The 22,007-nt window shown below is 41.3% G+C and overlaps 1 protein-coding gene across 1 annotated transcript in view; it reads left to right on the top strand.

Annotated features, from left to right (window-relative positions):
• Positions 1–22,007, top strand: part of GPC6 (glypican 6) — a 796,854-nt gene that overhangs the window by 725,840 nt on the left and 49,007 nt on the right. Inside the window, exons 6-7 of the mRNA XM_076362195.1 lie at positions 8,143–8,286; positions 12,866–12,895. Of these exons, the coding sequence (XP_076218310.1) occupies positions 8,143–8,286; positions 12,866–12,895 (174 nt within the window). The remainder of the gene's footprint in view (positions 1–8,142; positions 8,287–12,865; positions 12,896–22,007) is intronic.

The raw sequence follows: 22,007 nt of genomic DNA, 5'->3' as shown, positions 1-22,007 counted from the left end.
ACTGAAATTTATTTGAGAAAAATAGAAGTGTTTGATATAACACATTGACTGTACATTACTGTGCATATGGAGGCAAAATTAAGTGACCAACAATATACACTTTTCAACATAATACGTGTATAAATATAAGTAAGATTGCATGCTCTTGCATGCTCTTGCACGCTCTTGCACTCACAATTGGAGTGCTGCAATGGATGGCTATAAACTCTTCAGAAGGGACAGGCGAGGAAGGAGAGGCGGTGGGGTGGCCCTGTATGTTAGGGAGTGTTTCAACTGTCTAGAGCTCAATGATTGTGATGATGATACGGTCGAGTGTCTATGGGTAAGGATGAGGGGGAAGGCCAACGAGGCAGATATCCTGCTGGGAGTCTGTTATAGACCACCCAGCCAGGATGAAGGGGCCGATGAAGCGTTCTACAAGCAGCTGGCACAAGTCTCTCAATTGCTAGCCCTTGTTCTCGTGGGGGACTTCAACTTCCCAGACATCTGCTGGAAATACAACACGGCAGAGAGGAAGCAGTCTAGGAGGTTCCTGGAGTGTGTGGAAGACAACTTCCTGACACAGCTGGTAAGTGAGCCTACCAGGGGAGGTGCCTCGCTCGACCTGCTGTTTACAAACAGAGAAGGACTGGTGGGAGATGTGGTGGTTGGAACCATCTTGGGCTTAGCGACCATGAAATGATAGAATTCTCGATTCTTGGTGAAGGAGAGGGGCCAGCAAAACCACAACCATGGACTTCCAGAGGGCAGACTTTGGCCTGTTCAGGACGCTGGTTGAGAGAGTCCCTTGGGAGACGGTCCTGAAGGGCAAAGGGGTCCAGGAAGGCTGGACGATCTTCAAGAAGGAAGTCTTAAAGGTGCAGGAGCAGGCTGTCCCCATGTGCCGTAAGAAGAACAGGCGGGGAAGACGACCAGCCTGGCTGAACGGGGAGCTCTGAGTCCCCTGCTGGGACTCAGGAAAAAAGGAGAGTTTACCACTTGTGGAAGAAGGGGCAGGCGACTCAAGAAGAGTACAGGGATCTCGTTAGGTCATGCAGAGAGGAAATGAGAAAGGCAAAAGCCCAGCTAGAACGCAATCTGGCCGCTGTCGTTAGAGACAACAAAGAAAGTTTTTACAAATATATTAATGACAAGAAGAGAGCCAAGGAAAATCTCCATCCTTTATTGGATGTGGGGGGGAACATCGTCACCGAGGATGAGGAAAAGGCTGAGGTACTCAATGCCTTCTTTGCCTCAGTCTTTAACAGGCAGACCAGTTATCCTCAGGGTACTCAGCCCCCTGAGCTGGAAGACAGGGACGGCAAGCAGGATGAACCCCCCGTAATCCAAGAGGAAGCAGTCAACGACCTGCTACGCCACCTGGATGCTCACAAGTCTATGGGGCCGGATGGGATCCACCCAAGAGTGCTGAGGGAGCTGGCGGAGGAGCTCGTAAGCCACTCTCCATCATTTATCAGCAGTCCTGGTTAATGGGGGAGGTCCTGGACGACTGGAGGCTTGCCAATGTGACACCCATCTACAGGAAGGTCCGGAAGGAGGATCCGGGGAACTACAGGCCTGTCAGCCTGACCTCGGTGCTGGGGAAGATTATGGAGCGGTTCATCTTGAGGGCGCTCACAAGGCATGTGCAGGACAACCAGGGGATCAGGCCCAGCCAGCACGGGTTCATGAGAGGCAGGTCCTGCTTGACCAACCTGATCTCCTTCTATGACCAGGTGACCTGCCTAGTGGATGAGGGAAAGGCTGTGGATGTGGTCTACCTGGACTTCAGTAAGGCCTTTGACACTGTCTCCCACAGCATTCTCCTAGAGAAGCCGGCGGCTCATGGCTTAGACAGGTGTACTCTGTGCTGGGTAAAAAAGTAGCTGGACGGCCGGGCCCAAAGAGTTGTGGTGAATGGAGTTACATCCAGTTGGCAGTCGGTCACAAGCGGTGTTCCCCAGGGCTGTTTTGGGGCCGGTCTTGTTCAATATCTTTATCGATGATCTGGATGAGGGGATCGAGTGCTCCCTCAGTAAGTTTGCAGACGACACCAAGTTGGGCGGGAGTGTTGATCTGCTCGAGGGTAGGAAGGCTCTGCAGAGGGAGCTGGACAGGCTGGATTGATGGGCCCAGGCCAACTGTATGAGGTTCAACAAGGCCAAGTGCCAGGTTCTGCACTTGGGCCACAACAACCCCATGCAGCGCTACAGGCTTGGGGAAGAGTGGCTGGAAAGCTGCCTGGCGGAAAAGGACCTGGGGGTGCTGGTCGACAGCCGGCTGAACATGAGCCGGCAGTGTGCCCAGGCGGCCAAGAAGACCAATGACATCCTGGCCTGTATCAGAAATAGTGTGGCCAGCAGGAGTAGGGAAGTGATCGTGCCCCTGTACTCGGCCCTGGTGAGGCCGCACCTCGAATACTGTGTTCAGTTTTGGGCCCCTCACTACAAGAAGGACGTCGAGGTGCTGGAGCGTGTCCAGAGAAGGGCAATGAGGCTGGTGAGGGGTCTGGAGAACAAGTCTTATGAGGAGCGGCTGAGGGAACTGGGGTTGTTTAGCCTGGAGAAAAGGAGGCTCGGGGGAGACCTTATCGCGCTCTACAACTCCCTGAAAGGAGGTTGTAGCGAGGTGGGGGTCGGTCTCTTCTCCCAAGTAACAAGCGATAGGACGAGAGGAAATGGCCTCAAGTTGCGCCAGGGGAGGTTTAGATTGGACGTGAGGAAAAATTTCTTTACTGAAAGAGTGGTGAAACATTGGAACAGGCTGCCCAGGGAAGTGGTGGAGTCCCCATCCCTGGAGGTATTTAAAAGACGAGTAGATGAGGCGCTTAGGGACATGGTTTAGTGGGCATGGTGGTGTTGGGTGGACGGTTGGACTCGATGATCTTAGAGGTCTTTTCCAACCTTAATGATTCTATGATTCTATGTTTCTCTTATGTGAATGATGATGTCTTCAATTTTAGACATCAGCAGAAAAATACATCATGAACTTCCTAAGTCTCCATTTTTATGGTTTGTCCCTCCATTCTTCACTTGATGTAGTACTGAAGATTTTGTCCAATATCTTTTTCCTATAAATATGCACCTCTTATTCAGCACTAGACTTCTGAGAAACAGTCTTCATGGTTACAGTTATACTAATAAATAAAAGGGGGACAAGGACCAGTGCCTGATCTTGAGGCCAAAGTGTCACAGCCTGATTCATTTCTATACTGCTGAGACCTACCTTCTCTGGCACTGTTTCATTCTGCCAAGAGCAAGTTGGAGCAGTCCAAGAAAAAGCCAATGAGTCAACGATTAATCAGTGCAGACAGGCAGGGCTTATTGCTTGAGTTCACGCCTTGTCTTTCATTTCCTTAGAAGACACAAACCCTCTGTCTTCCACTCTTGATGGGTGCACATCAATATCAAGACAGAGAATTATAGAGGTGCCACATGTACCTCTTCTATCTTTGTACCTCCGACCAAGGACATACAGACTCAGCTATATCCCAGTGCCTGTCACTGCATAAAATGGAGCATCTCTGTTCCCAGGCCATTAACTTTTCTTGTTTGTGTGCTGATTGTGGTTGATTCTTTTAGCATAGTTCACCAGGTACTAGTATTATGTTAAGGTCCTCCAATTCAACCTGAGGCTGGAGTCTTTCTCTGTTTTCTTGATATTTCTCTGCAGTCTATAATCAGCACTGGCTGTCTAGAAAGTCTGACCACAAATCTCTAGGCTTCATACGCTGCTCACCTTGTGTGGCTGTCATGTCCCTGAATGACAGACACACGAGGTCCTTATTTTGCCTCAGGGAAAATCACATTTCTGACAGCTGCAATATCTGGAGATGCTTTTCAAAAAGGAGCAATGGTATAGAAAGTCAGACCCCACGGCCTTTCTGCTAGAGGAATCTACGTGCTCTGAATCAGACCCGAGTTTCCCTTCTCCAGAAAAAGACGAGGACTGAAGATCATCAAAACCAACTTCAATAGCTTCATCATCTAACACCTGCAGCCATTCTGACAGAGTACTTTCTGCAAACCAAACCACACAGAGTGCAAAAACAAGTGCCAGGACATCGGCACTTTTTAAGAGTAGGTTTTGCAATCTGAGTCTACCCAGACTTCAGTGGTGTTCTCTGAAGGTTGCCTCTGGTAGAAGTCAGGTTGCAATAGATTTACCTTGGATTTCTCTTGATAATGTCTGAGACACGTTACCTTCATGATTGAAATCTCTTTGCTATTTGCCAGTGACGCCTCTTTGGTATTTGAACATTATAGTGCCAAACTCAGTGCTCAGCAACAGCTTGATTATTTCTCAGGTAAAAGTTTCATATTCTGTATATTGTTTCCCATGGCTCAGTTCCTATCCAAGACTTAGTCATAGCATACATTTACCTTATTCTTATTCTCATTCTCCTTGAGGTAATTCAGGGAGTCATATTCAGAGAGTCGTAACATACAAATGCTCATTTAAATCCTGGCCAAAACAAAAGTGTTTTGGGGGCCTTCACAATCTTCCCATAAGGCTGTCAGTACCATTACTTTTGATTCCTGCTTCGAGTCAAAGAGTAAATCCTACATCTGTTCCATTTTAACAATATGAATGTTTAGTAGTTGACATCTGCAGAGATTGCTCATTCACAAGAAGTGGAGGAAAACTCAAAAAACAGCAGAAAAGATGTTATAACATCCATTTTTCTTCAAAATTGAGAAAATTCCGAATCTGGTTGCATCAGCATAATTTTGTCTTCTTGCTACTCAAAACACAACATACTGGACTATTTTCTGCATTTTAAACAGTCTGGTTCTATACAGATATGTTTGGTTGCTGTAAGTGTCATTTGGCTGCCATGCCAAGATTTTTCCACTTTCATAAAGGCTATCCCATAACTGAGTCTCCCCTTAGTAAGTCTTAAATCTACTTTTATCTGAGCTGATGGATGTGCCATTTTAACCTATAGATGTGTGTTCCTTTTTGGCAATTACTTTAGCTAAAAGGATGAATGAGCTCCATGACATAGCAGACTACCTATGCATTATTTATAAGGAGGAAGTCTTCATAAAACGACATCCAAGGTTCTTCTCAAAATAGCCCCCGAGTTCCATATTAACAAAACCTCTTCATTTTTCTGTGTTCTTTCCAGAGCCCTGTGCAGGAAAAATATAATGGCATTTCAGGAAAAAATCAATGCTATTCTATCTGAAGATGAGAGAGTCAATGGAGCAGAGTCACACAGAGACTCTCAATAGGAAACACTGAGCACTACTACATGTCTAAATAACAGTATGACTCAAGGCTTCATAGAGAACAAACTCTATCTGCTGGGATTCAAAACCTCGAGTCGTCCTGGGAAAAGGACTCTTTTTTTACAGCATCTACTTCCTAGTCCTGAAGTAGATACCTCCATTTAGTCAGCTCAATAGATGCAATTCTTCACTGGCTCTGTTGACTTGATCTCGTGGCTTGGTTCATATCCCTGACCATAGAGGTCTGGTGCTCCTTGTGACACCCTGGGATATGCCATTTGAGCTTTAGCTGCAGTTCAATGGGGAATGGTCTTATGTTAAGACAGTCTTAACAGATGTCTCGGATATCCCAGGACATCACAAACTATTACAGATGCTGATGTGAGAGCAACTGAAGGGAGATTTTGATCTCCACTGTCTAAAATGGGAGCTTAGGTGTTTAGCTTAAATATAGATGCCTACGTGTACACACTTAAATTTAAGTTTCTTAATTACAAATGGAATCCCTTCTCTAAATTCAGATGAAATGGACTGCACCAACTATGTACAAAATGCAACTTTTTAAAGAGAGTGGATTTATGCTGCCAATTCACAGCATGCGTAATGAAACACCTGAATATTTTTCTAGAAATTGCTCAGTATCTCCGAGCAGCATTGTGAAGAAAGTATTTCATGTGCTGCTTCTTAGGAAGCATTTGTCAATTTCAGGTATCAGCTTTACATTTTCTGTTCTGCCAGTTAATACCTGGATGCAAATTAGAAAATATCTCTTTTGCACTCAAAATTTAGTTACTGAATATTGTATCCTTACTGCATTTCTGCCAGGTCATTTAAAAAGTAAATTATTTCTTCTTCTGTGATGTAAAAATTGCTATCTAATTTCCATCTCTATTATTGTCTGGCTGTATGTGAATTTGTTCATCTAAAACTACTTGCTACGACTATTTGTATGAAGCTAAATGCCACAAAGTCTATGTTGGGTTTTTCTCAGTATGTCATAAGAAAAATTAAATATAAATTATGTAGACTCGCAGTTACTCCACATGGTCATACAAGTAGCCTAACAGTCACACATTGTGAAATTTAAGGAGAAGATTCAGTACCCTCACTTTCCTTTCCCCTGAGAGTCAAGCTGCATGTTTTGGATAGTTGTCACTTGTCTATGTAAGCAAATACCTGACTGCTTAATTGCCTGAATGGGATTTCATAGATATCTAAATAAACAGTTATGTTTTCTGCACATAATTTATCTTCAGTCAGAAGAAATATGTGTAAAATTTTGTAAGTATAACTGATGCCCCCAACGTATATATTTGGCCCTTTAAAATGTACAGTATCATACACAATCACGTATAAATCCTGAACATTAATCTTAGTTGAATTTTCTTCACAGAGGAAAAGTAAGATTCTTTCCTGCTGAAAAATTTTGAACTTTACAAGCTAAAATCATCTTTCCTGTTTGATTAAATGAATTTATTGTCCAATAGTCCTCATGACTAGGGAGGCTAGAAACTATTAAAAAAATCTTACAGATATTCTCAAACCAGACCAAGCATTATTCCACTCATAAATTAAAAATCCCAATGGCTATACAACAGCTGACTTGCTGGACTTTGAGCCAAAACAGACCTGATGATCAGACATAAATTTAGTACGAATCAGTTTCTTTCAGCAAATTTTGAATCATTTGGGGCCTCTAAATTAACATCGGGAAACCTAACTAAGAGCCAATTGTAATGTATCCTGAAAGCAACAAAAGTCACAACATCCATGGCTACTTCAGAGAGAACCACTCAAGGCGGAAAATCTAAAAGTCTAAAAGTGAAACATGAGTCTTTTTGATTGCTGGCTCACAACATAGCTGTTATCTGCCACACAAAAATGAATAATCTAGTCCTACAAAAAAACCACAGCACCTGCATAAGAGTTTTCAACTCCACAAAGCTCATTCAGACAGATAGTTTGTGTCTGGCCTTAGGGGTTTGTAAAATATATCTTACAAGAAATTCTGACATTTTTTTTTCTTCCAAATGGAGCCAAAATGTTGAAACAGCCAAAATACAATGGTCACAAAAAAGAAAGATGATCCATATCTGAAAAAGTTGGTATGAAGGCAAACACTAGGATCCTACTTCATCAGAGCACTTGAAAAATTTCACTCTGTGAATATTCTACCTCCTTTCAACCAAGCAACTTCTGTGAGAGTTCCTCTGGGATATATACTTGATATCCAGCAGTCAAAAGTGTCCTCTGTGTCCTTTTGTATCCACAAGAGATATGCTACTGAAACTTTTTTCCAAAAGGAAGTATATGAAAAATTTCATAACCCTGAATATTATTTTTTTATACCTAGAAAACAAACACACTAGCAGAAAATAATTCTCACTATTGCCCACTTAATATGCCTCACCCCTCTTCTAGGGACATACTTGCTAGGGAATAAGAAAGTAATCCAGTTATAAGACTACTTCACCATTGACCTTTTCTCTGAGAGTACAAAGAAAATTACAAGGTAGGAAGAGCTTTGGGTAGGGATTATGAATGAGCTGTGATTCTGGGTAAATACTACATTTTAACAAAAACTAAAACAATTATCAACTAAGTCATGCCACAAAGGACTTCCTTTAGCTCATTTCTCTTCCTGGAAAGATAACATTTAAAATACTTTCAGATGTTAACTTCTTTGAATAATCACCTTCCTAAATTAAGGGGTTTTTAAGGTCCCTATATGTTTTTATACCTTCACCAAGTAATTAATAATGCTTGATTATCAATCTGAGTTTTAATGCAGGGCAAGTGCTCAATTCACTATTATCAAAATTTCAGTCAAAGCTGGTTTCAAATATATGAAAGAGAGAATAAAAAGGCTGATAAAATACTAGCTTCCCTTTTTCTATGATTGTCATATAACCCACAATGTCTTTTTCAGGTTTTCCAAGGATGTGGCCAACCTAAACCAGCACCTGCCCTGAGATCTTCCCGTTCTGTCCCTGAAAACTTCAATACCCGGTTTAGACCATATAACCCAGAGGAGCGACCTACAACTGCTGCTGGCACAAGTTTGGATAGGCTGGTAAGGCAAAATATATTCCATTTTCGAATTAGTAGAAATGGCTTGGTAGTATAGTAGAAAAGTGATAATCTCCTGACTTTTTTTTTTTTATAATTTCATAATCACTCTTATAGTTTCTATGCCAGCTGTTCCAGCATTCAGTAAATCTTTTTTTCTCCATTGGAAATGGTACAAAATTGTATTGTAGGAGAACAATATGACTCAGTTTTTATGCATTAGAAATGTTAGAAGAGAATAAGCTCTTTTCTGCAGGCCAAAAAACAGATGAGTCACGACAGGTACTTTGCAGTATAAAATCTCTGAAAAGTGATCTACAGCAATATTTTATATTTTTTTATTTTATTAAAATTTTTTTTGTGTATTAAAGCAATTTTTAGCAGCTAGTTCTTTAACATATACACTTGCATAGGCACATTGATTTGTTCTACTTCTTTACTTAATTATAAAATTACCACTGCTTTATTTCTATCCATCTCAAAAACTGACTTTTATCAGCTAAAACTTCAGTGATCATTAATCTTGCTTTATTTATTCAATCATTTTGAAAACAAGACTTTGACATAAGATTCTTTTCTTTACTACCAGTCATTGGATTCACATTTCAGACTTTGATGTTCCTGCTATTTATACATCTGTAGATTTACAGTGAACTAATTATTATAGCTGTTAATACTGTCTCAGCAGTACCTCATCTCGAGGTAAAGCCAATGAGCAAAATTAAAGAGTTGTAAAGCATCTGAATCAAAACAGACTGTATCATACCCTCCGCTCGCCAAGCTTATTGTTGAACACTTGCACAGCATTGGTCTGTCCTGCCGAAGAGAGTCGTGCTCAGGGCTGTAGCAAGAGTGAGGGGAGAGGACTGCCCAGCTGGAAACAGCCACCGTTAGTTGGGGGTATGAGGTTTTGGTGAGCTGCAGTCCCGCTGGGTACCAGGCAGGTGCTGGCTGCACCAGGGCACCAAAATGTCTTGCTATGGTTCTGATCATGAGCCTAAAAAGTCTAGAGGTTTCTCCGATAAGCAGCTTAAATCGCTGAGCAGGAACCCAAATATACTAATTCAGATAAGGACCTGGATATCTCCTTGACTCCACCTTTCAGCAAATTCCTTTGACAATCACAGTAGTCTTCCACAGTGCCAAGTCTTTCCAATCGCCTCTATCTATGCTGTGTTCTATCTATGTACTGTATTCTGTCAATCTTCATTGCAATTCAACTAAAAAAATACCATGGCATTTCTAGTCAGGACATGGGATTGCGCTGCAGCAAAAAGCAATGTTTGTTAGTTCTCTGCTCTTCTGGAAATAGTGTAGCCTGGTTATCCTAAAAGAAACAGAAAAGAAGATGTTTAACGCCATTGTAGACTTAGGTCTTTCTACCACAGCAGATTCATAACCCAGTGTAGCATCTCAGGCTAAAAATCTGGCTGGTAATGCTCAGTCCATATTTGACAGGTTCTTAATTTTACCCTTTCACTTTAGATTCAAAGAACCAGCCCTTGTGTATTGCTCAGTGCAGAGGCTTGGATCTTGATCTAGAATTGGCCAAGGTAAAGCGAAAGGTCACCGAAGCCTGTAGGTTTCAGTCATGCTCCGGACAAAGCAAAAGGTTGCAAACAGAGGAAGTGGGAGGAAGCACATAAAAAGGAAGGCTGGTAGCACAGTTCAGCTTGGATTACTCTTATGTTGTAAAGACAGTTCAAGCATTTGTGCAATGAAAAAGACAGGTTTAAGAAGCATTCCATAAGGCGTTCACATAAGGAGAATACTTCTAAACACATTAATAACTTTTTTAAACTACAAGCTTCCAAAATACTGAGCAGCATCCTGAGTAAAGCAGAGATACGTCATATGCTGCCAGCCTTTAAAGGCTGTAACTAATGAAAATTGCCAATGCAGATAATCCTTTATAACTCATAATAACTTGTAGATTTTCAAAAGGGAACTTGTCTTCATATAATTTAGCTAGGTTTGTTCGCGCATTATTTCAGGAAAAACAAAGAGCTTAGCATTGCTGCTGTTACTTTAAAAAGTGTTCAAGCCAAATACCTTTTTTTTTTTCTTGCTGGTGATATTTAAAATAATAACTCTTCGTGGCCTGTTAACGATGAGTATTGGTATCAAATCCATCTCCAAATGGCAGTGATGCACATGTTATCTCCTTTCGGGTTGAGACCAACAATCCCTCAAGTTAGAGATGGCCACTGACCTCAGCTGGAGCAAGGAAAGGCTGTATATGTGGTTTAGAGCAGAAGGCCTTGTTTCAGAGCTGTAATCCCTTAGCAGCACTTGGGAAAGGTCACTGCCTGCATCTCACACCAACTTGGGTAATTTTATCCAGAAGGCTATAAATGCTGCACTCCTACCTCACAGGAACACCATTCAACCTGCCTACATTAGATCCTTAGCGTTTAATGTGCTGAATCTTTCCCTGAATCACGTATCTCTCTTCATTAACTATAGACAGAGCCTGGAGGACCAGCTTCAATTAGATCCTCCTAACCCTTGCAATGCAAAAGGACATAAGGGGAATCCCACTCACAGCAGTTTTCCAGTCTGCACACTGATCATTTTCTATTGCTTGCTTAATACAAACATACAGCAATATTAGTATTTTGAGAGTAGTGTCAAACAGCTAAAGCCCCTTTTGATTTTTATAGATATAAGAAACAAATCTTTCCTTGTGAGTCAGCTGACTGTTCAGTCTTACATTAGTGCTTTTAGAAGTCTGTTCTGGAGTTTGTATTCATAAAACACTGTCAGACCGCTTAACTTCAAACTGTCATTGCAAAGTCTGAACATGCAGCTATGTAAACCTCAAAAGAAGTGACAAACAATCCTACTTTCGTCTGTCTTTGACAGCATGTCCTCAGAAGAGATCAAGTTTAGAAAATATTTCCTCTGCAGCTCAATCTTATACAAACATGTAGCATACCTGAACCAATTTTTATACTCCTGCTCATATCCCTCATAACCTGCTCATATTTATAAGCTTAATTCAGGTGAGCATATTTTATCAGGTATGTTGCACAAAGCAGCCCTCATAAGAAGCCTATACTGAAATCACCGGGTACTCCACCCTTCTGAGAAAGTGATCCTTCATCCTTGCCTGAACTTGTGTGATTAATCCAGCTATTCCATTCCAAGAGGGAGAGCAGTTTCCCTGTGTTATTGTCATAGCTATAACCAGTAAGGCTTAATAAACAAGAAATAGATCAAAATAAATTGTGAGAAATGTGAAAAAAAATTAAATATCCCCCAAAAGCAGCAGTATAGCTGGTTTAAAACGTGTCAGATGTATTTAGGAAGTTACCTAGAGCTTGAGAGAGTTGTCTAAGCATAGATGTAAAGCACTGTCTGAGACACCCCAGAGCATCTGAAACACGGGACTGGCAGATATGGCACAGGACTAGAGGAGTCCAATATAATTCTGGAGTAGCACTGGGGAGCCGGGTAGAATACACTGCAGCATCTCAAGCAATTCAAGATACCTATGGTCAGGCAATTCAGTCACATCTTCACAGCACAGGGCCTAAAAGTCAGGCTCTTTCTGAAGTCAATGGAGAGAGACACACATCTTTGGAGAGTGATTCACCCCATCTGTCACAGACACCTCTCACAGATTGGGAAATGAAAGGCTCAACTGAGATACCCACGTGTAGATATGCAATACTGAGATGCCTTGGAGTATCTAAGACATCTAATTGAGCTGACAGATAGGGCAATCCTTTGGGATGCCCATGCCCTCCTGGACGGGCAGTGGAAAGCCGGGTAGGACACCCTAGAGGATGCCTACTATGTGCCATCCAAGTGGGAGAACAGAACTGAGCCCCAGCTTTTCTCTGCAGGTCCCTCTGGGTGGAATTCAGCTATGTAAACATAGTTACCTAATGCTATTTTAGATGCTTATGGTCTTCAAGATGTCCAAATGTGAAAGCAAAGTTACAGGAGACCTGGCTGGAAGTAAGATGGAAGCTACTAAATTCACTTTCTATGCCCATATTTAGGTAACTGGATTCCATCCTATTTCTCTACTGACTGTAACAGAAGCAAAAATGAGGACTTTTCTGATTCAACATAGAGATCCGTAGTGTAGATACCTATAACCAGCTATCTAGATTTGAAGTCTAGATGACCGTAGTTTTTACTGTTAACAGAGAGAAATAAAGGTCTTTGTTCAGTTGTCTAAACGTAGGTTTACGTCTAAACATAGGTTTAGGCAACTGAATTGAGATCAAATATTTCTAAAGCATGATTCATCTCATCCTAAAGTATACATTTAAACAGCTCAGAGAAATCATTCCCTATCCCTCTACTACAAAGTGCCAAAAAGTAACAACCTTAGGCTAGGCATCTAGCAATATTCAGTAAGATAAATACTGTCAGAAATGAAATAATTTTAACCACTGAGCTCAGCTGCTTCTGTAGGGCATGATCTAAGATTTCTCATTTAAAATAAACTGCTTATAAAGACTCGTTATCTTCTCTGTGGTTGCCTGTTTGGTATAACCTGTGGTTTATTTTGTTTTGTTTTGTTTTGTTTTTCTGTTCCCTGAATCTGTTTCCCTCTTGCTTCCCAGAGGACTATCTGGAGGACAATGCAACATGGTGTAAGCTTTGGTATTCTTATTCTTCACCTTCATTCTCATTTGTCTTTGTGCAATGCTGGGCAAAACACTTCTTTAAGTTTCATCTTCAACATCTTTACTTTGCGTGTGTCTTGTAGGCTAAAATGCTAGCAGTTCTTTCTGTAATTTTGCATTCTGGTTGAATTAATTCTGCCCAGTGTCCAGAGCTGCTGGTTCCTTCCAGTATTTTTCTCCCACTTCAAGGATTGATGTCTCACCCCCAGAAAGGAGCGTATGTATTCCCTCAGTGAGCTAAAAGCTGGCATAAGTGTCCCCATGGTCTCAGACCCCACATATGCATGTGCAGCAATGTAGACGCTACGGTGGCGTTCAGCTCTGAGTCCTGTGCCTTGAGATAGCACTGGAGCAATGGAAACAAGCTCCCAGGCCTTCCTGGGCTCTCTCCCTAGAACTGCCCCTGTCTTGGTGTCCAATCTTGGGCAAACCACTGAGCTTCTCTGTGGGAGCTTGATAAAGTAGATTCCCTTATGCTTTCCAGCTTCATAAGTTTTTGTGAATGTTAGAGGTCCCTGGTTTCAGACAGAAGGCCTCCTCGGCAGGGTTCAGCACAGCCCAAGGGGAAGGCAGGAACACAGCACCACGCAGATATGCATCACCTCACTTGTGAAGTACCTCAAAGCATTTAGCCTGGACTATTATATCCTGCTTCTTAGCAGGACTAATTAGTCTACAGAGAGCACCATGCTGAGATAGCCATACTACCTCCTGCATCTGAGCTGCCTCAAGTACCTCTGTATCCACCGCATCACCATACAGCACAGCGCTGCCTTAATTCAGCTGGAATTTCTCCTGAGAACATACTGCAGCCTGACCTGGCTGGACGTGTATAAAATAATTCCACATTTTCTTTCAGGAGAACATGGAAGCTTTCTTGATTTTCCACAAGGGAGCTGATGCGCTATTAACCATATAATACATAATGCACATGCATAGTATGGAGATAGGCAACCGAGAAATTGGCCGTGGCATTTTGTGAGTGATTTACATTCAAGTACAGTATAGTGGCTGCAGAGATAAGTGGATGAGCATGCACCCAGTCTGAAAAAGAAAACCTTTCATGCTCTTTACCCTGGGGAGGGGAATATATTGTGTCACACTTTGTAGGAAAATGTTCTTTTATCTTTCCTCCTGCTTTCCTTAAAATAAAAGTAAATAAAGTCTCAGTTTCCATGAGCAAAAGACCCTGAAACCTTTTTTTTTAGGAATAAAGTGGGATGTATTTGAAGTGTCCATTCAGTCATATTTTTAAATTTTTTTTTGTTCCATTGTGTAATGATTTCTGTTATAATAAAAGAATGCAATAGTAACCTAACAAATCTGTTGTGAACAATTCCTTCCCAGTGCTCCAAAACTACATGAAGTGGAAAATATGATTAAAAAAAAAAATCTGCTTTATTTTTTAGCTATAAAAGACTAAAATTAATAGGACAGTATATTATGAAGACATTGATCTGAATTGCCCAGGGAATCCTCTGGGGCACTCCTGAAAGTGGAGTTTATGTTTCAGTTTTTTTAGAATCCATTTAGTCCAGAGTCTAGAAATGTTAAATATATGCAGTGATAGCACAATTTTCCTGAGATAGGATGTTTAGTCTCAACATTTTATTCTCAAAAAGCCCTAGAATAAAATCCGGTAGGTTTATACCTACTGGATAGGTAGGGTTTAAATCTTACAGGGTTTAAAATACTGAGATAATTTTTCAGACACCTTCTGCATACAGAGGTCATAGGGAAAGATACAAAAAATGAGCCTGTAAAAGACTTCATAGCTCAGGAGGTTTTGGTCACATTCTTAAGAGTGAAGATGACAGGTTCATGCAAGTGTTTTAGAAGCCCACTGACTTCCCACAGGCTACTCCCCCCGCAACCCTTAGGTGCTGTGCTGTTGGATGTGCCATTTCACCCTGTGTGATGTTAATCAGCAGATGACTCCTGTAAAACATAAGGTGTACAGCTCCTCCAGTTTTAGGGTTTGTGTGTTTAAACAGAGTCCTGTTTCATATTATCTGTCTGGATACAATATGCGCAATGAATAAATATGTTTTACATTTGTTGTGGACATTTGATGTCAGATTTAGGATCTTCTTGGTTCTCCAAAAATAGGTGTTTGCTTAGTGTCAGGTTTCGTTTATTCTCAGTTTCTGTGTCACAGCAATATCTAAGTAAGTTTAAGTCTGTGCGATCACTTTTTCCCTCATGGTTAATACCAGTTTCAGGTGGCAAAGGCGGATGAATGATGGCGGCTGTCAGAACCCTCCTGGGAGACCTGCCAGAGCCCTGTTTTTAAAAACGGCAATATTATTCCATCCCCCAGCTGAATGGTTCTGCATGCTGCTGTATCTGATGCATTGCATTCCTAATGCACGTGAGGCAGTTACTAAGAAAGAGCTTTATTACAGTGGTTGCCTCTGTCTTCAGGTGGAATGGGTCTGCCTGCTGTTCGGACCCTGCTTAGTATGGGCAAGGAAAGACTGTCTTCCAACAGTAAGAGGAAAGACAGATCTCTACCTTAATTAGTTGTCAAAAAAAAATGCATAATCTTGATTACCATGCAGTGTCTGCCTTGCTTGAAGAGTGATGTGTTCCCTGTCTCATTGAACACAGTGCCTGCTTGAACATCTTCTAAAAATGTACTTGTTAGTACTAGTTGAACTTCCTTTACCTGATGGGTATGAAGACCCACTGAGAGTCATCATCTCATTTCCAAGAAAGTCTTAGGGGTATGAATGGTATTATGTATCCCTGTCACAGAGACGGGGAATACAAAACCTGTAGGCAGAATCCACTTCTGATTACCAGACTTGCCTGCACACAGTAAGACAAAATGGCATAGTCATGAGTCTTCAGTTGTTGTACATTGAGAAATTATGTGATTCCTGAGCTTGGCTATTAGGACAAAGAAAAGCAAGATATATAGGCTAAAGTTTGCACCTCTGTGCCATATCAAACCAGACTAATGTGAAGTGGGATTTATTCACCCTAGCTTTTCACATTTCTAATGTTGCTATCAAAGTCTGAGCTATCACCTCATTCCTTTACTAATCGATGGAGAGAATTAGGCACCTCCAGACCTTGCTTAAGATACTCATTTGGAGATGACAAGAATCTGAATTACCCTCTGAATTACCCATTTCTCCTCACTAAGTATGAAGAGAATCTGGATGATTAGCTCAGACATCCAATTTGTAGATGTCTAAATGTAACCGTAATGCTGGGCTTTGGAGTTAGGCTTTATGAATCAAATGCGCGCAAAGGAGATTTTGGTCTATAAAATATATTGAAAGATAGTTCCGATCATACTTCTAATCATACTCATCGTTGTGGTATCATCAGGTACCTAGAAGAATGGCGAGTCTCCAACAAAAATAGTTCATTCGGAGGCTGCACAAGTTTTATTCAATGGCAATTCCCCCTTGTAAATCTGGATTAAAATCCACTTCCTTCCATTTGATGTTTTAGCCTCTGCTCAATAAAGACTAGCCTTTTTTTCCCAATATACAGAAAGTTTGTATTATCAGCCTCTGGAAGACAAATCTAAGCAGGAAATACATCAACACTGCTCTTTCAGCTGAAAGACAGATCACATTTCATTTCACGTGTCTGTGCATGAATCTGTGCAGAAGGAAAAGTGAATTCTTAATGTTCTTGTTAATGCCAAAGAAAGATACTGACTATATAAACATCCTCTGCACTTCAGCATTTCGACATGACATTAAAAGAAAATATATGGTTTAAAAATTGGTAGCAGGGCTTGTGTCCCCAGTTGCAGTGCATAAACCATGCTCATTTAGAGGCTTCCAAGTAACATGACAGTAACAACTATGACTGACTACCTGCCTGGAAGGTGTTACACTGTGATGAATTCTTGCATTGTTAATATGAGTACAACCAACAAGTTCTGAGTTTCCATAAAAAATGGATTTTGTAATATATCACCAGTTCATTTACCACTAGAGAATTAGAGGGTCCTTTTGTGCAAGTGACTACAGACCATAAAATGTCTTTTCAGCAACAAAGTTAGTTGTGCACAAGTGTGGGTACCAACAGAGAAATTAAAGCTCTGGTAATTTCTGAATTAATTGCAAATAGTGAATCTCACTCTCCAAAGAAAAATATGTGTTATACTTTACTGGCAATTAGTTTTCTCTGGCCTTTTGCAGCTATTTTTATTTTGCTAGACTGCAGCACACAGATATATTGTGAACTCATAACAGGAGTGTGCAATGCCAGACTCCACTTATAACAAATAGTAGGTTACAGCAGTCTGAAAACTGATTTCCCATGCCAAACATCTCATACGTTTTTCTGTGGTTGTAATAGACAGAAATTGACACTTTATGGACTTTTATGTGTATAACTAGTGGTTAGAGGGGAGGTAAAATACAAGGACTAAAAAGGTTTACCTTCATAAAAATAGTGACCCTTTTGTGAACTTTCTTTACTCAAAAACAAATATTTTACATTTGGAAAGATTTCCTATATTTTCCTCCTGCTTTTATCTCCCCATCCCCCAACCATATCAATGTATCAGTCTAGGTTGTTGGGATAGCAATACAGGATGCTTCTATAATGCAGCTGCCTGTAAACAGCAAAGCTTGAGCGGTTACTTACAGATATCCATTGATGGGAAAGCCAAGACGTTTAATAATACTGGGGAAGGGGGAAGGAAAGGATTCATCGTATCTAACTTTATCCATCATCAACTAAGGACAAGTCTAAGGTTGTGCATCTGTTAGCAGACCCAGCAGCACTTTTTGGATCCTAGGTCTGGGTGTAGGCCCTAGCAGCATCACAGCTCCACATTAGGGCAAAATGCATAGCTCCCACATTACCACTCCAGATGCTTAGTCACCGTGGAAGGTAGGAGCATACCTGCAAGATGCTTAAGCAGATCCCATTCTGGACACTGGCGTGTATTGAGGTACACAGTAATAGAGAACTCCAGTTACAGGATTAGGACTTAGGACTCCCTCCACAGCTGGTTAAGAAAACACGCATTTTCAGAGTGTAATTCCCAGTCTAATGCAGACATCTGCCAGAGATTGCATGAATAGCTCCCTGGAAGTGCCAATGTTTCTCTGTCAACTATGAAGAACTTTAGGCTTGACAAGATATTTAGCTTACAGAGGGCTAGAGCTGAGTTAGATAAACCCCTGCTGAGCAGTCAACATCTGACTTCTCCACAAATAGCCCTACCGAAATGAACATGACTGAGGCTATTAGAATTTAGGATTTAGGTGTACTAACTGGGGACTGAGTAGATGCTCACAAGTTCACCATGTTCTGGTGAATCATAAATGACCATCGTGTACATGTCTTTGTTGGTTTTCTTGGGTTTTGCTGCTTCTGCACTGAATGTATGTCACGTACATGTCATTTCTGGTACATAAGAAATGGAATTCACTGTGCCTTATTCAATGTCTGTAATACAGGTGCTGTGTGGAGCTGGGTTTGTTAATCTCCCATGGTAGCAATGGAGAACTAGTCAAGGTGGTCAATACAGGCAGAATTCATTTGCTGAAACACAACTGCCTCATGCTAAGTGAGATGCCCTGAACTATCTAGGCATCTGCAAGGAGCTAACAGATGTGATAAGGGCCTTTCAGGAGTTCTTCAGTCTTCCGGATGCTCCAGAGGACTCCAAAATGGCATTAGACTCATTTATTTCTGTATTGAATGAGGGGTCTAGGAGCTACCCATAAGATCCTCAGTCAGACCAAAATGAGGCAGCTGGCCACCTGAATAACTCCCTAGACTCCACTGACTAAGAGGTCATAGGCTGTCCAGAGAGAGGCATCTAGGGCCTTCACACAATGGTCTCAGGTACCTACTGGAGACCTGTACTCGCATGTGGAAGAGAGGGAAGGTATCCAAAGGCAGTGGATACCTGTGTACAGGCAACTGAATCCCACTCCACGTCTCCACTGTCTGTGGTGGGGCTTTGACATGCAGCTCACATGTCAACACTCACACTGAGAGCTTTTAAATTCAGGCAAGACTCACTCACTGCCAGAGCCTGACGGACAACTGACATTGTTATTTGTTTGTATGGGAGCAAACCACATTACTGATACACAACCAACTCTTAACAGTCCCTAGGATAATTGCCTTCACTTTAAAGTACTGGGAATTTTGCTTTCCTATTATACATTTGGACAGCATAAATACTATATAGGAACCCAAATGAAAAGAGACTGGAATGAAAGTTGTTTTTCTCCTTAAACACTCAAGACCATAAAAATTTCCAGTACATAATAACAACTGTGCTACCTAAGTAAATGCTACAGCGACTAAAGTAAAAAGTTAATTGCTTGAAGTGCATTGCCTTTTTTAATATGACGTACCTACAGTGCTTATATATTAGAAGTGTGATATATATGCAGAAATAACAGGAATTTGAGAAACGCATTTCTTCTGCTGAAAAAATCAGCAATCACTTACAGAAAAAAATTCACTGCATAATAAATGAACCTGAAGGAAACTTCCTTTTTCCATGATCTCACAATGAATGCTAATGGGCTTAAAAATCAGAGAACATTTATAATCTTAGAAATAATATGTACATAAAAATCCTTTCAACTGTTATTCATTCATTCAGATGAAATCCAGTTTACCAAATGTAGGTATCTAACCCTAGAACTAGCCAAATAATGTATCCTTTACTGTCAGCTGAGAGAAATAGGCACTTTCAGGGCACAGTTGACCAGAACTACTTTAAAAATCTCTATTGGATTAAGTCGCACTTGCACCCTTCAGCTCCTGTTTCTCACCATTGACTGCAGAAGAAGAGTTTGTAGCTCGGACGTGGACGCTGATGTCCTGTGAGATTAATTTAATTCTCAGATTCTGTCTTATGGAGTTCACGGTCTACAAACCCGGATAGACTGTGAAATTACTATCATACACCTTGATGGTATTTCTGCTTCATTTGTTTTGGCAACAAGGGGTCACCCTGTGCTAGGCATTGAACACGTATTAGAAATATGTTCCTGTCTTGAACACCTTAATGAGATCTTCCTTTCAGGTGTTCTTTTCTTCTGAAGTAGAAGATGCAGAGTTCCCAGTCATCGCTTATTGTCTCTGTACGATTTTCTAACCATCCATTTGCACAATGGGAATGGAGTGATCCAGAAAAGTTAATCAGCTGTTTCTGTAAAGCATGATCTTCATAATTTCCAAGTTAACAAGTCTGAATTGGTAACCTCAGTTTGCCCCATGAGGGAAAGAGGAGAAAGTTGACATAGTCTTCCTCTTATCACTTATGCTCAGGCAATTCAGTTCAGATTACACCTCCAAGTGCAGAGTAGTAGAGAAGCAATGCTGTCGAGGGTACAGGACTCCCAGAGACTGTGAATACCCTCCTCTTTGTGAGGTACAGAGCACCTTTGCAAGTAGTGATGGGACTGAAAAACCACGGCTGTTTTTATCTGCAACCCATCTCTCCCAGATTATAATGCCCACATTGGTGGGAAAGAAAAGAGGACAGCTCCTGTCTCAATCCCACCCAGCTCCTTATTCCCATGCCAGCTACAGTTCACCCAGGCAAAGACCTTTGTTGTTAGATGGAAAATGGTGAACTCAGCTCCTCCCTGCCTGCAGAGAGAGGCCCAGCTTCATCACGCTTTTCGTCAAGTCACCCCTTGCGTGATAAAAATCAGTGTGGCAAAACTGAATCCCTTAAAAATCTCTTTTATCATGAAATCAGCTGGATATAGACAGATAGGAGAGGGATTGATTGGAGAAAAAGTACTGTCTGTGAAACGTGCAGCAGCTCACTCAGGAATGTGACCATCTGCAAATTGACTTGGTGATGTCCTGGGACAAAACCCCTAGAATTCTCAAGCTAGTTGTGGAAGCACTTTTAAAAAATCCTATTTCCCACAGGTTGTAATGCTGATTTATTTCTGTACTAAAATGTGAAATAACACGGCTGGCAAACACTTTTTCAGAAATCTAGAAAATAGTTAATGATATATAGGGACATATTCTTCAATGTCATTTGTTCCTTCATGTCTCCCCATGGCAAAGGCACCATAATCACTTCAAGGTCACTCATCCCCACGCTAAAACACTCTCTTGCCTCTCTCAGCCATTCACTTTATCAGAGAGAAAACAGAGATTAGAAAGGTGTCATTGTAAGAAAGAAGATGTGACCAAGATATTTCCATGTCTTATAACCACCTAAATATCTAACTCTGGCCTCCTGGACCAAATGACCAAGGCTGCCCTCTCACTCCAGGATATGAGCCATATTCTGCTGGTACTCAGTGCATGCTAAGGACACTAGCAAGTTGCTGAACTTTGCACCCTGACAGGTGTCCACAGGTACCCTGGAAGCTCGCCAGCAAATGCAAGTGAACTTACCGGGCTTTCAGGAAGGGTTCAGCTGCTGCATGTTGACCACACAGCTGAGTTTAGACCCACACCTACGTATTTTTTCCCCGTTTGAAGCACTAGAGTGTCTGACACTTAGAAAATCCAGACTTGCTTTGCACTTGTTCAGGTAGCCATGCCCTAAACCAGCCAGGAATGTTTTGTCATTTTTCACTATTAATAGTCACAAATAACAGGATTAACAACACTAAGGTTCTTTTTCAGATTTATTGCACTTCTGAATGCGATGTTATGTGGGTTTGAGACCTTACTCCGCTAGCTGTTGGCTTGCTGAAGTGTTTTCTAACAAAGAAAGCATACTCACACTATAATCCAGGCTAATGACAAACTTCCAGCAAGGAGTCCAAGGCCCAGCCTTCCTTTGCACAACTCACCATTTAATTTTAATGGATTAAATTGCATAGTCAGGGGAAATGTGCACTGATAAGAACATACCTGTGAATGCTTCATTCTCGCTGCACTGGTGGAAGTTGCCATAGTAACTTATCAGGATAAGTTAATCGAGCTTTGCCTGTTATCAGAAACCAGATGGAGCAAAGAATCCCAACTACAGATCTTTAGGCAGCTTCAAGTCAGATTGAAGTTCAGCTAGAGGTAAATAGGGAAAGGGTCTGTCAGACAAAAATCATAGGTGTAATATGTTTGTATAAAGGAATTACAGAGGAAAATGGGGAGATGA

The sequence above is a fragment of the Aptenodytes patagonicus genome, chromosome 1, assembly GCF_965638725.1.
Source record: "Aptenodytes patagonicus chromosome 1, bAptPat1.pri.cur, whole genome shotgun sequence".
Lineage (NCBI taxonomy): Eukaryota > Metazoa > Chordata > Aves > Sphenisciformes > Spheniscidae > Aptenodytes > Aptenodytes patagonicus.
This window is presented reverse-complemented; position numbering and strand designations above follow the sequence as displayed.